Source organism: Ochotona curzoniae, unplaced genomic scaffold, assembly GCF_017591425.1.
Source record: "Ochotona curzoniae isolate NIBS_2020 unplaced genomic scaffold, NIBS_Ocur_1.0 contig_3622, whole genome shotgun sequence".
NCBI classification, from domain to species: domain Eukaryota; kingdom Metazoa; phylum Chordata; class Mammalia; order Lagomorpha; family Ochotonidae; genus Ochotona; species Ochotona curzoniae.
Genome location: NW_024465926.1, coordinates 19,993,161 through 20,008,185, shown reverse-complemented (window position 1 = coordinate 20,008,185; position 15,025 = coordinate 19,993,161). Strand labels below are relative to the sequence as shown.

The 15,025-nt window shown below is 47.0% G+C and overlaps 1 protein-coding gene across 1 annotated transcript; it reads right to left on the bottom strand.

The window, feature by feature from the left end:
* Positions 1 to 51: 51 nt before the first annotated feature.
* Positions 52 to 14,603, bottom strand: PRSS54 (serine protease 54). The gene is made up of 7 exons (XM_040982107.1): positions 14,449 to 14,603; positions 13,811 to 14,072; positions 13,594 to 13,685; positions 12,688 to 12,862; positions 6,043 to 6,301; positions 4,976 to 5,107; positions 52 to 786 (listed from the first exon to the last, which is right to left on the bottom strand). The coding sequence occupies exons 3-7, from the start codon at positions 13,649 to 13,651 to the stop codon at positions 277 to 279; spliced, it is 1,134 nt and encodes a 377-aa protein (XP_040838041.1). The 5' UTR covers positions 13,652 to 13,685; positions 13,811 to 14,072; positions 14,449 to 14,603; the 3' UTR covers positions 52 to 276.
* Positions 14,604 to 15,025: the final 422 nt, after the last annotated feature.

Genomic DNA, 15,025 nt, shown 5'->3' with positions numbered 1-15,025 from the left:
GGTCCCTGAAACCATTAACATTGAAAGAACCACAGGGCACTCTAATGGTTTGGCACTTGTAAGCCCACATTTAGTTCACAAGCACAAATGAAAGTGACCTTCCCGCAGGTGAGAGTGGGACAGAGGAGAGCGAGCGAGCGGGCCAGCTCAGTGTGTGCCTTGGACCAAATCCATGGCACACGGGTGTGCAACTATCAAAAACAGACACCCAAACAGCTTGGTGAATGCCTGGCACTCAGCATTCTGAGCTTATCCTTCAGTTTGATGAATTAGCCCCTAGATACCGCTCCAAAAGAAAGCAAGCACAAAGAGAACAGAGATCATTTCTTGGGGCTGATGCAACCTGTTCTGACCTGCCGCATACCCACTCTGCCCAGCCTCCGCATAATAGTCATAGTACGCGGCCTGATCAGAATTGTCTGACTCCCCCACGTTCTTTTCCCTGAAGTCTAGACTGTCTCTAGAGCTGTTTGCTGGCAACAAATGCGTGGTGGTCTTTGCTTGGGACCACATGACATTGTCCAGTTGAGTGTGTACACTCTGTGTCACTATGCGGTCATGTTGTGACTGGCGATGGGGGTGAGGCATCAACTCCTCCCAGTGGTGGAGTGAAGACAGGGGAGGGCCGACCCTCCTGGTCTTGAATGTGATCCAGTCGCTGTAGTCTTCCACCTTGATATACAGAAAGAGGCCAGGGCATGGCTCGACACCTTCGGTTAGGAGTCCCCGCAGGACCCACAGATCCGATTGCTGCAGCTGGCACATAACTGGGTTTCCTGGTTCTCCCTGGGACAAAGGACAAAAGGCTTTAGGTCTTAGGAAAATCTGTTTTCTTTTTAAAATGCATCCTTAGGAAAATTTACTGTTTGTTCTAGAAGTGTTTCATACTGGTTCTTGCTTGAAATGGGGCAAATCTGCAAATACTATTTCAAATCTAGGTGGTCACCACCATTCCAACAAGATGATTTTGACTTTTATTATACAAATTATTTGTGAGTTCTGCAGATGGCCCATAGTCTCTTGGTTCATATTTTCTTGTCCCTTTCCAGGACTTAGACTAAATCCCCTTCTCCGGTGACTTCTTCCCCAGCACAGATTGGTATTCTTCTCTGGCCTGGAAACCTCACATTTTCCCTCCTCTACACTTGGTTTCTGCTCCTGTCCCTGGTCTATGCTGCTCTCTCCCACCTGAAGTCCTGAAGGCTGAGGGGCACAGCCCAGGTTCCCAGGGAACTAAGCAAGATTCCCAGCTTTTCCACTTGGTAGCTGCCCATCACTCTACCTGCTTACCAGTGTTGCCATGCTCAAGCCTTCCCTGTCCCCAAGGGAGCAGTCCCCTTGGGTCCCAGGAATCCTGGTACACACACTTTATCACATGTAAGGTGAGTGGATACAAGGTTGGCACTCTTAGCTAAATGTGTGACTCTAGACAAGTGACCTGGTGAGCCAAAGCAGGGGTACAGTTGATGCCCCAAATATGGGCAGAGCACCTAGCACAATGCCTGGGATATGTTAGGTACTCAGAGAAGTATTAGTTTCTATCATCTTAATGCTGATAAAACATGATTTTTCTGTGGAAAGTTGAGAAAAATGGGATAAGGAACGAGATAACTGCTAGGTATGATTTACCTTGCCTGTTCAGCCCATTCTGCACTACAGGGCTGCTCTAAAAGGAAAACCCCATCCCATACCTCACCTTGTCTTTGAAGGGGTTAACCTTCCAAAGGGTCACCAGCTGTTCCTGACCCATGTGGCCTGGAGGAGCTGGGCAGTGGCATGTTGTTCTCATTGCTCGGCCCAAGACACAAAAGATCAGCAATGGGCAGCAGGAAACCGTCTAAATAGACTCAACACGGAGATGCTGCAAGGCTAAAGAGTGGCCCCTTGGCATCCAGAGGCTGGAGTGGTCTTGGGTGTCCTTTCCCAGTGCTGTGGCATCCACATAGAGTAGGGGGGCAGGTGTAGGAAAGCAGCAGCTTTGTCCACAGGGCACGCAGGAGATATACTCTGTCCACAGGGCACCCGGGGCACCCAGGAGTGCCTCCACTGCTCCCTGGTAGCCCCGCAGAAGGCCAAGGCCAGACATACAAGGAAGACATTCTGGGTTTAACTCCATGCCTCTTGTGAGATGCCAGGAACTGCATTGCTGAACAGTAGAGGGTAGTGATATTTTAAAAATATTTATTCGTTTTTATTGCAAAATCAGATATACAGAGGAGAGACTGAGAGGAGGATTTTCTGTCTGCTGATTCACTCCCCAAGTGGCCACAATGGCCAGAGCTGAGCTGATCCAAAGCCAGGAGCCAGGAGTTTCTTTCGGGTCTCCCATGCGGGTGCAGGGTCCCAAGGCCTTGGGCCATCCTCGACTGTTTTCCCAGGCCACAGGCAGAGAGCTGGATGGGAAGCAGGGCTGGATGAGAAGCAGGGCCGGCGCCCAAATGGGATCTCGGTGTGTACCAGGTGAGGACTTTAGCCACTAGGCTACCATGCCAGGGCTGAAGGTTGCGATTTCATCCCAGGTTCTGGCTGGTTATCCCAGGTCTGGTGAACAGGTCCTTGTGTATACCCCCTTAAGTCCACCTGCCACAAGGAAGCAACCTGACCAAGGATGCTGTGATCTCCCCTTCTTCCACCAGTCTCATTTCCAGTTTGCCTGCACTAAGGTTTTGTAACTTGAGGAAGTAAAAGAATGCAATGGAGGGTGATTTGGTGAATGGTGGTGTGGCCAGTGTCCCCAGTGAGGGACTTGGTTTTGCAGGGTGCTCTTCTACGGGGGTGCAGCATATGCTGCTTTTTCTCTTTTGCATCATGCTATTGGGTTGTGACTTCTGCAGCAAAACTAGCTGAGCTAAAAAAGTACCAAATTAACCACCCCCTGGAGCAGCCCTATTTCATTTTCCAGGGAAAATTCAAGCTCAGAGGGGCTCCTCCATTTGCTAATCCTCTGCTTGATATTCAGCAAAAGCCCTAATAGTTGTGTGGTTGGTTGCTTTTTGTTTAAGTGGGAGATGAATTCAGAATGCTTCTGCTTTTGTTAGGGTTCTGGGGAAACCCATTAGATGATATTGAACCTGTTGGTTTCTTCTAACTTTGAGGTCCCCTGGACTAGGTTAACAGGTCACCATCAGACAGTTTATAAGCACAATTCTATTCAAAACAAAAGTCTGTTCACACGTGTTCCACAGTTGAAACCCCTTCACTGAACTTGGCAGGAAAAAAGGTGGTCACTTAGCTCATGAACAGCTTACCACGTTCCACTGGGTCTAAGTTAGTAAAAAAAAGAAAAAAAATGACTTTGAAACTATGATGTGTCTTTGAATCAGTTAATATGGGAGTTTAACTGGCAACTTTTTTTCTTTGTGGATATTACATAAATAACAGTGCATTCTATCATTGGTGGTATATTGGATCTGATGAAGCATAATACTGTACTAATGAGTTCAGTGATGGCAGGATTTTATCAGTCAGGTCTTCTCTACTGTATTTTTACACATCATCTAGCTGAAGAAGTCACTGAGGTGCTCCACCTAGCAGAGCGCCTGGTACAGAATAGGTACTCAGTTAATATTGAATTCACTCTGGAAGGGCAAATTGCCTAATGAGAACTGGTCCATGCTTTCACAATAAAATGGATTTCAGAGTGAGTCAGCTATATTCATGCATTTCTTCCCTTTACTCTAAAACTACTCTTTTAGATTCTCTGGAAAAAAAAAAGTTTCATACCAAGGAATCCTGACTGGGGGAGGATGAGGATCAGCATCTTAAAAAGGTAGTTTTAGGGCATGGTGGTATAGCAAGTTAATCCTCTGCCTGCAGTGCCGCCATCCATTATGGGTACCAGTTCATGTCCTGACTACTCTACTTGCTATTTGGTTTCTTGCCTATAGCCTGGGAAAGCAGCACAGGATGGCGCAAAGCTTTGGGCCTCTGCATCCATGTGGGAGACCTGGAAGAAGCTCCTCGCTTCAAATCAGCTCAGCTGTAGCCATTGTGACCATTTCATGAACAAGTCATTTAGTGAACCAGAGTGAACCAACAGATGGAAATTTTCTCTCTTGGGCCCGGTGTGATACCGTAATGGTTAAGGTCCTCATCTTGAATGCGCCAGGATCCCATATAGATGTCAGTTCTAATCCCGGCAGCCCCGCTTCCCATCCAGCTCCCTGCCTGTGGCCTGAGAAATCAGTGGAGGATGGCCCAAGACAAACCCTGCACCCGCATGGGAGACCCAGAGGAGGCTCCTGGCTTCAGACTGGCATAGTACCAGTCATTGCGGCCACTTGAGGAGTGAATTAGCGGATGGAAGATCTTCCTGTCTCTCTCTCCTCTCTGTATATCTGCCTTTCCAATAAAAAGTAAATAAATCTTTAAAAATCTCTCTCTCCTTCTCTCTCTGAATCTGCCTATCAAATAAAAATAAATCTTAAAACATGTTTGAGGAGAGAAACTCTGCCTGGAGATCTGGTTGACCCAGGTTCTTGTCTTTGTGCCAGCATTTGTTAGCTGGCTGATGCTGCTTAGCCACACTTTCTCTGGGTTGGGACATACGGGGACCTGCACCCAGGTGTTTGTAAAGTCTGCACAATTTCCTGAGACAGTGCAACCCTCAGCTGGCTGGATGACAGGGTTTCCGGAAGGAAGATCCCTTATCTGATGAGCCATGTCCTCAGAGGGGAGGCAGGCTACAAAGAAACTGACACAAATGACAAATGTGGGTCACACCTCTGCTTGCAATTTACACGTGCCAACACACGTTTCAGGGAGTATGGTAACTGGTTAGTCCAGGCAGCCTGTTTTTATTGAGCACCTGTGACCTGCCAAGTGCTGCTCACCCCAGAGACAGTCATGAATCCAAGTCAGAATCTCCTTGCAGGGAGTTCCCCCATCCAGGGAGAGACCTGCAGCCAGCTCTTCTTGGTGGAACCAGTGTGTTTCCTCCCACCCCCATCCACTGTCTGCTCCATCGTGTTCTTACCAAGCAGACTGACTCTGTTTCCTGCTCTATGTGCCGGCCACATCCCGTTTTCCGCAGTTTTCGTGAGAAACACCGCTCGATGTCTTTCACGGAGATTTTCCTCAGGATACTCATCGTCATTTGATTTCCTGTCTGGACCATGCAACAGAGAGCCCAAGAATTAACAAGGAGGTCATCCCTAGGCAACATGTCTGCAGTTTGCCTATCCCAAGCAGAGTAGAAGATGTTCTTATAAATCCCTTTTCTGTGTCTGTGTTTTTATGAAAACTACCTTTGCTTTGAACTTGAATATGTCAACAAGCAGAGAATAGATCAGGCTTCCTTCACATCTAGACAGTATCCATTTCCTTGTTTCTTTCTTTCCCAAGAATGAAAGAAAGCAAGGGAAGATTGGACAAGAGAGCAGTCAGCTCCAGGTGAGGGGATAAACCTCCTCATCCTTCTGCAAGCCTGTGCCCATCTGCTCATTACACACTCCCAGTGGGGTGTGGGGAAGGCTAGAGGTACAAGGACCAATGTGTTGTAAGAATGGTTTGCAGGATGGGGACCCTGCACAATGGCTACATTGGCTAATCTTCTACCTCCAAGCACCAGGATCCCATCTGGGTGCCAGTTTGTGTCCTGGATGCTCTGCTTCTCATCCAGCTCCCTGCTTATGGCCTGGGAAAGCAGCAGAGGATGAGCCAAAGTCTTGGAACCCTGCACCCACGTGGGAGATCCAAAAGAAGCTCCTGGCTCCTGGCTTCAGATCAGCTCAGCTTTGGCTGTTGTGACCATTTAAAGAGTGAACCAGCACATGGAAGATCTTTCTGATTCTTTTTGTCTCTGCAAATCTACCTTTCCAACAACAAATCTTTGGAATGATTGCAGAAGGGCAGGCACTAGGAATCTTGACCAATTGGGTAGGTAAAGGTTCCGGCCTGATCTTAGAACCTGAAGTATTCTGAATGGTTAAACTAAGCCTAGATCATTTCATTCACATCACACACACACACACACACACACACACACACACACACACACACACACACACACAGAGCCTCCTCTAGGAGAAAGAATGCATTAACTGCAGACGTGGGATTCCATCCTGACACCCAGCAGTTCCGCAAGACTGGCGGCAAGTGCAGCTTTCTGCCGAGGAAGCAGATGGACTGGACCAGTTCATTAAAATATATCTCTGAGTCTGTTTTCAGGAGGGCGATGTTGTTGTTCATGGAGTAGTTGTCGAAGTCCTCATGGACGATGATGCTGTTGACAGGATATTCTGTGTGAGTAATCCTTCTGGGGTCCATGTTACCTAAACCGACGACAATGATAATATCCTTCCTGGAGAGACAGTAAGAGAGTTTTCAGAAGTCAAGGAACCAAGGGAGCTTCACACGTTTAGTTTTTTCAGTGCTTGTCCAACTAATCCTCGCCGGGTTCCTTTGGTCTCCAGGAAGTTGTGTCTCAGTCCCTAGAAGCCAAAGTGTCCTGAGATTCTACTGCTTTAACACCACATGTTCTATCACCCCAAGATCGTTTGTTGGCATGACATTACTGAATAATTCCTTATCTCTGTGTAGATTTTCCATTTTTTTAAAAAATGAAGCTGCAGTTATATTGAGAAGGGTACTCTTATGTATTTTAACACTAGCATCTTTCCACATGACATGCTCTGTAAATATGCTTTGCAGAAGTTTCTGTTGTAACAACAGTGAAGTGTAGCTGAAACTCCTGGGAAATTGTAAAAAGGAGAAAGAAATGCTAGACCATGAAACCAGGGGGTCCTGGAGAACCCTGGCGCTAGAATCAGAGGAAGGACTGACGGAAGCAATGACAGAAGGCAGGAGTGCATTGAGTGCTCGCTGACAGCAATTTCCAGTCAAGAAATACCTGTCAAGATGGTTTTCAGCAGAGCCAGGGGAAGAAAACCACCACCAAAATGAAGACCAAGTTGGAAAAATGCATAAAGGAGATCAGGACCACCAGAAAACACAATTAGGGGTGAAAAAGACTGAGAAAAATAACCAAAACTAAATTAAAAAACAGTCATTTTTAAAAGGATTTATTTATTTATTTGAAAGAGTTATAGAGGAATGGAGGAAAAGACAGCTTTTCCATCCTCTTGGTTCACTCCCCAAATGTCCACATCAGCCAGAGCTGAGCTGTTCTGAATCTGGGAGCCAGGACCTTTTCCTGAGATTCCCACACAGGTACAGGGTCCCAAGGCTTTGGCTCATCCTCTGCTGCTTTCCCAGGCCACAAGCAGGGAGCTGGATGGGAAGCAGGACAACCCAGTTTGAGTCTTGAACTGGTGCCCATAAGGAATGCTGGTGTCAGAAGCAGAAAGTTGGCTTGCTGCATCACTGTGCCGGCCTCCAAAAAATAATAAATGACAAATATGACAGTTCAAGGAAAATCATCAAATCATAAGGAGGGTAACCAAAAAGCAGAGGAAATGTTTAAAAATATATATCTTTTCAGGGGCTGGCATTGTAACACTATGGGTTAAGTTACTGCCTGCAATGACATTCCATATAGGTGCTATTTTGTGTCTCAGTGTTTTACTTCCCATTCAACTCCCTTCTAATGACCTGGAAAAAGCAGCAGAATATGGCCCAAATGTTTGGATCCCTGTCATATGTGGGACATTTGAATCAAGTTCCCAGTTCTTGGCTTCCTCCTGGCCTAGTCCTAGCTGTGGTGGCCAGCTAGGAATGAATCAGCAAATGAAAATTTCTCTTTCTCTCTCCTTCCATCCCTTTCTCTCTCTCTCTCTCTGTATGATTCTGACTTTTCACATAAATAGATGACTCAATAACAAAAGATTTTCCAAAAATAAGATTTGAATCCATAGTTTGGAAGAATATTCTATCCCAGGAGAAAAATTATGCAGAATAATCAGTGGAGAGATGTATCCTGGCACACACATGGCACTCTCAAATAAGGTAAGAAGGAGAGAGTTTAGAAAAAGGCAAACATTTTGGCAGCATGAGGAGAAAGTACAAGAACAGCATTCTGGGTACTATAAAGCATGGACTGAAGAAGTCACAACAGGGTGTTGGTGCCTAGGTTCTACACAAGAACTCCGCCTTACTGGAGGAGGCAGCTGGTGTAGGACCCCCCTTTGGCCCCACACTCAGAGAAATAAGGACCGGAACTTATTCTCACTTCTGACCTCTTGTCAACACTCTGCTTATTCAAACCCAACTGGAGCCCCAAAGTCAAGAGAGATCATTGGTAGAACCCACATCAGTCAGTTTCCTGGACCTAGAATGGTGGAGAAGGGAACAAATGGGAACAAATGGGAAAGAACTGGCATCACTTGTAAAGCTGCCACTTGAGTGACAAGGAAGGATTCCTTGAGCATCTACACCGACATAACTGATGTCATCTTACATTTTGCCATACAGTTTATTGTCTAATCCTGGGGAACTTGTGAAAATGAAAGGAGGTGCTTACAGTAGGAGGCTGGGATAGTAGTGTAAAATTGGGAGATAGGTTCTGGGATGGGCCATAGTAGAGAGTCCAGAGAAAGCTTTCGAGAAAGTAGCAGAGGATTTTGAAATTTATCTGGAGTTACAATTCTAAGGTGGAAACTGGGGTGAAAATAAAAGTTTTCCAAGTTTGTCCAAGGAGACAGATAAAGCAAAAGAGACATCCTACAGTGGAAAGATTAGCCAGAGGCAATAAAAATAGGAAACAAAGCCTAAACCAAAACAACAAGCAGAAGGCATCTCTTAATTGAGAGCAGAAGAGTATTAAGCAAGACAAAGAAAGCTTCATAAAGATGAAAAATAATTCAGTCTGTAGTGAAGCCCTCATCACAATAAATACATTCTGTATGTACTGTAGTGTTCCCAAAGCAAAGCACCACAGGAAATGGAGCAACAGCCAGAAGCATGTTCTTGGCAGGAGATTTTAATCATCTCTACCAACCTAGGACAGGTTTACGGGACATGTTTCCCCAGTTATGTGTAGTAAATTATACACCAAAGACAGAAAATGAATTTTTAAATTTACCTCTGAAAAGTGACCCCATGGACTACACATAGTAGACCTCAGAAAACCTCACTATAGGACATCACATGTAATAGACCACAAAAAACCCTCTTGTTTTAAGATTTATGTATTTTTTTATTTGAAAGGCAGATTTCAGAGAGAAGCAGACACTGAGAGATGCTGCATCTGATAGTTCACTCCCCAAATGGCCACAATGACCAGAGCTGAGCCGATCTGAAGCCAGGAGACAAGAGCTCCCCTGTAGGCCCTGTACATGGGTGCAGGGGTCCAAGGCTTTGGGCCATCCTCTGCCACTTTCTCAGTCCACAAACAGGGAGCAGTCAGGACTTGAACTGGCACGTTTATGGAATGCTGATCACTACAGGTGGAGGATCAGTTGGCTGAGCCATTGCACTGACACTACCAACAAATTCTTTTTTTTTTTTAAAGATTTATTTTTATTATTTTTTCATTGGAAAGGCGGATATACAGAGAGGAGAGACAGAGAGGAAGATCTTCCGTCTGATGTTTCACTCCCCAAGTGAGCGCAACGGCCGATGCTATGCCAATCTGAAGCCAGGAGACTCCTCCGGGTCTCCCACTTGGGTGCAGGGTCCCAAAGGCTTTGTGCTGTCCTCGACTGTTTTCCCAGGTCATAGGTAGGGAGCTGGATGGGAAGCAGGATCGCCAGGATTCTGGCATCTATATGGATCCTGACACATGCAAAGCAAGGACTTTAACCACTATGCTATCGCACCAGGCCCTAAAGTAAATTTTTAAAATATAAATATAAAAGATAATTCTGTATATAAGATAAAAATGAGGAGTTTTATTGGAAACAGAAAGAAAGGAAATCCTAGTTATAAAATCATCTCTTCTACCCAAACAAGACAAAGTAAAAATCCTGAGTTGAATTGTGTTGTAGCATTTTGTAGAAAACAAGTGGTAAGCGATGATCTTGAATATTTAGCTGAGGAGGTTTCTAAGCAACATTGTTGATGATACAGTCTGATTTTTCCTTAATGCTTATAGTAAAATGAAACGGGGAGAAAAGATATGAAATTAAAGAAGGAATTGTGAGGCCAAAAAGAAACAAGAACCTAAAATCTGGAACATTCTCAGCCTGTCCGTATTTCAGAGTGGGAAAGAATGTGCTGGAGAGAACAGTGAGGGTGTGGCTGGTCTTTTCCTAATGATGACGGCATTTATGCCAGCAGAAACACTGCCCAAGTTGGAGGTAGGAACAGGACAAAATGAAAGAGGCTTGCTGGACTCCCTGGACTCCCTAGGAGGGGGCAGAAGAGCAAGGGAAGATAATCCTGCAGGTGGTTCAGAGAGCATCAGGGCTGCTGGGCTGAGCAGGCCCCAAAGCACACAGGCCACAGGGAGAAGGTCCTCCCCTGGTCAGCTTCAGAAGACCAAGGTCACCTGGAGCTGCAGCAGAGGGACCGCTGCTCAGGCTGGCAAGAGCAGTGATGCCAACTGCACTGGTCTCCCAGCAGACAGCAGCAGCCCTCACAGGGTGACTCTTGAGCCCTAAGATCTGCTGGCATTGACCTTGCTGGGTCTGAATTGAGTCTTCCTTCCGATTTGTCCTTTTTGGAATGGGAATGCCCTGTGACTGCCATGCTCTTGTATCATGGAAGCATGTTGCTATTGTCTGGTTTCCCAGCCAGAGAGGAATTGTACCTCAGGATGAAGCACACTGGAATCTCCCTAACCAATGATCTAGATGGCATTTCAATCAGGTTTTCAACTTGCAGTTGATGCTGATCTGGATTCAAACATTTAGAGCTGTTGGAATGGCAGGGCAGGGCAGGGCAGATGGTTTTGCATGCCAGAAGGATATGAATTTTGGCGAAGCCCTAGATCTTCACAAATAATTGAACAGTGGCCCTTCCAAATTCACCGGTAGAAGCTCTTCCTCATGATGTGACCGTATTTGGAGATAGAGCGAAAGAAGGTCAAATCAGGAGGGTGGGGCTCCTAATCCAACAGGACTGGTGACCTAAGACAAAATAGAGACCTCGGGAGAGAACACACTCAATGAAAGGCCGTTGAGTACACAGCTGCAAGATAGTCATCTGCAAGCCAAGGAGGACCTCACAGGAAACAAGCCTGTCAACACTTTGACCTTACACTTCTGCCTTCAAAATTGTGAGAAAGAGACTTCTGACCAAGTTGTATCTTGTTATGGCAGGTTGAGCTGAATAGCACGGGGTAAAGAAAGTTCTCTCTCCATAGATAGGAAAACTGACCCAGCTAGACCTAAAAGCATACAGATATGAGTAAATGCTTTATATTTAAGGAAAATTATCCAAGAAGCTGAAAAGTAAGACTCAGCACTGTGGCACAGCTGGTTGAGCGAGCCACTGCTTGCAACACTGGCACCCATATTGGAGGGCTGGTTTTGAGTCCTGGCTGGTCTGCTTTCAGTCCTGCTTCCTGCTCATGCATGTCCAGGGAGGCAACAGAGGATGACCCAAGTCCTTGGATTCCTGCCGCCCACATGGGAGACCTGGAGTCCTCACCCCAGCTGTTGAAGGTATTAGGAGAGTGAACAGTGGATAGAAAATGTGTGTGTGTGTGTGTGTGTGTGTGGTGTGTGTGTGCGTGCGTGCGCGTGTTTCTCTCTGTCTCTATACTGCTTTTTCAAATAAATTATCTTAAAAATTATCTAGGAAGGGAAATTGCTGACTAAGAGTGGGGAAGGGGAGGAATTACTTTCTGTTCTGAACCCTCAGCTCCTCAGGAACATTAGCCTGGGTGCATGTAGCAGGGTACTTCACAAAGTTTGTGGAAAGTGGAGTTAAAAGCTAAGTTTATTTGGATGTGAAAAACTTTGTGAAATCAATGCATACTTTTTTATAATGTGCATTTTCCATTAATTTTTTGGCTTAAAAATATAAATCATATGTTAAATTCAGCAGCAGTACAATCCCACCAATGATTTATAATTCAGCTTATCTATATATGCTATATAATCTCCCACATGCCATACACATGCATATACACACATTAGTGCTTACATGTACTATTACCTATATGAGAAATCACACTCAATTTTCCATGGTCATTAAACATTAGATTTTTTCCAGAGTTTTGTATGTAATTAACCAGCCTAAGAACAATGTTGTATATAAAACTTTTCTGGTGGTTGAAATTATAACCCTAATGTTCATTTTCCCAAAAGTGAAATCATTGGCTCAAATAGTTACCAAAAAATGTGTATAAATATTTATCAAAACATTTACTCTTTTAGTAACACTGATGTTCCCCCTCCCACACCCCGATTTAAGATGATATATAAATGCTACAGAATCTGGAGACTACTGAGAGATGTGCAAGAAGAAATTAGAAGACATGTGTTGTGAGCAGCCAGAAATAAGTGTTCTTACAATGTTTCTGTACATCCTTCAAGTCTTTCCTCTAGCTACATGCACTAGTATTTGGGCAGCAGTGGGGCTGAAGGCCCCAGGATGGACGGGCTTCACAACCAAAGCAGCAGGTCTGTAGGACTGAGACACTGTGGCCCTGTGCATGCTGGGAAACCACAGAGAGTCTCCTTGCTTCTCAGAGGGCAGGGGTGTTCAATCCCAACCGCTTGGCAGTGTCTTGGGCTGCAGGCCCAGAGCTTAGGGTGTCAAAGTTTGTGGAAGGGAGCAAGAGCTGAGCTGGGTGTATCCAAGCAGGAAGCAGGGCACCACCCCACCCACAGGGGCACTGGCCTGTTCTGAAGGACCGATGCGATGCTGAGGATCCAGAACTCGCTGAGGATGCAGCCGAAAGCCAGGTGGGCATAGTGCGAGTCCTGCACTGACACCACCCACGGGAATTCGGTGCTGCTGACCACGTTTTCCTCGGACTTGTCCGTAGAGGAGGATTTCTGGATGCCACAGTCTGCTGAAGGGGGTACAGAGCCTCACTTCTGGTGGTTGCCTATGGGCACCAACTCCCCACCAGCTCTCAGGACACCCCTTTCCATGCCACCCGGCTAGCTGGCCCACCAGTGTTCTTGTTACTAACTACATAGGAGGCCTTAGGGTGCTAGACAGTCTTCCACCAAAAATAGACACATGGTGATGTCCTTGAACCTGAAAATCCTGTTAGACTATTGACCTTTGCGCCTGGAACCCCTTGAACTCCAAAGCCAGCTGGGTGAGCAGCGGGGCTGGGCAGAGATTACTTTGGTCAGCAGTCACCACCTGCCCCTTTTTAGTCCAGAATTCACCATCCTAAGTAGCCTAGAGTTTAGAGGAGACACTGCCCATTCATCTAATGCCTCCAAGACACGCTCAGCAGTAGTTGCACCTGGGACCAGCCCTGCAATGAAGGGCAGGTTGGGGCTGGGAGCAGGGGAAGTCTCCCCTTGAGCCAGCTTCTCTGTCTGACAGGTCCATAGCCTCTGGCTGAACTTTCCTAATCATGCTCGCTCCCCGAGGATCAGTCCTGAAGGACTGCAGAAGCCACCGTTGTCTCCATCCACTCCCCACAGTTCACTGCTTTGCCTGAACCCCACCGCCAATGCATGGTGTCCAGGGCAGAGGATCCCTCCCTGGACGGTAGAGACCACTTGAGTTGCCAGGGCAACTCCCTTCCCTGCCGTCCCCACAGCTCACAGTGTGCACACTCACCGGCAGAGGAGAGGGAGACACAGAACAGCAGCAAGAGCACCGCTCGCAACTCCGCCATCCCCAAGGCAAGCCACAGGAGACACCATGGGCAGCTGTGAGAACACGTGACACTCGCTGACTCCTTCCACGTCAAACATACAGGATGTTCCCCTCTCCTCCCCACAGCGTCGGGGGTGGGGCTGCTGTTCTCCCATGAGCATGGCCATGGGGAACTCACCTGTCACATCCCTAGCGCTTGGTTCAGTGCAGTAGAGTGGCGTGAAGCAGCCAGCCAGCACCAACAGCCCCGGGAGCGCTTCGTCAGTCAGTTAGCCCAGGGAGAGGGGGAAGCTTACAATGGTTAGTGGTTTGTTTGTTTTTTTTTTCCTTTCTCAATCCAGTCTGGGTCCCTGGGTGTCTCAGAGAGTTAGGTTTCTGAAATGGGTGAGTGTTGGACAGGTGGACTTGAACCCTTGCCTTAATTCTGTGGCCGTAAACTGCTGTTGAAAGGAACGGCAGAGTATTAGTAGAAGTGGGGCCCAGGGTTTAATGTCTGAGTTGTGCCCCTCTGGCTAAACTCTGCCAGCCTCAGTGATGCTGGGCTTACTTTGTACTAATAATAGTCCCAGTATGGAGCTCAGTTCATCCTCACAACCATTCTAGGAGGTAGCCCTTCTCCTTAACCACCACCCCATTTTAAAGATCCTAGAAGCCGACTCAGGGACATCCAGGAGCCAGTCAAAGGTCACAATAGCTGCCAAGTGGTGGTGCTGGAATGGGAGCTCAGGTACACCTGGATCCAAAACCCACAGGTGCCTCGTTTACCTCCCCACCCCCAGTGTCCCCAGGCTGACACCATTCTCCGCCACCATGCACCCTGGTCTGAGGAACTCCTGTGCACAGTTTCAAGTCACCGTGTTCTGTGCATGATACCGGATGTTTCTCGCCCTCAGGATGGTCCTCCGAGTTCTTCTGTTGAACTTCTCCTGCTGAAGGAGAAATGAACTTCCTCTGGCCTTAACACAGCAGAGCTCCACAGAGGAAGTTCTTCTACCACCTGGAGAAGAATGTTGCATTGTGGCATCAAGGTTGCCATGGCGTCTCCAAGCAAACATCTAGGGGATTTGGGGGGTTTAGGAGGAACTAGGATGAAAATCCTGCTTGTTACTCAACCCTCCCCCAGGTCTGGTGAAGAAGACATCCCTTTGGCTAGATCAGTCCTCTCTTCATCATGGTCACGGTCAGTCTACCTCCCATTGGCACCCCCACCCCTTGCGTCTATGCAAGTTATTCTGGCCAGACTCAAGAAACCCACAGTTAGGGTGGGTTTGGGATTTCCATCTGCTGTCAGCATCTTCTGCTCCCAGTGTGGTTTCAGCCCGGCTTCCTTCAGCCTCTGAGCCTGTGAGTCCAAGCCACGGTAGCAGCCTGCAGGGCCGGCCAGCCTCTGGGC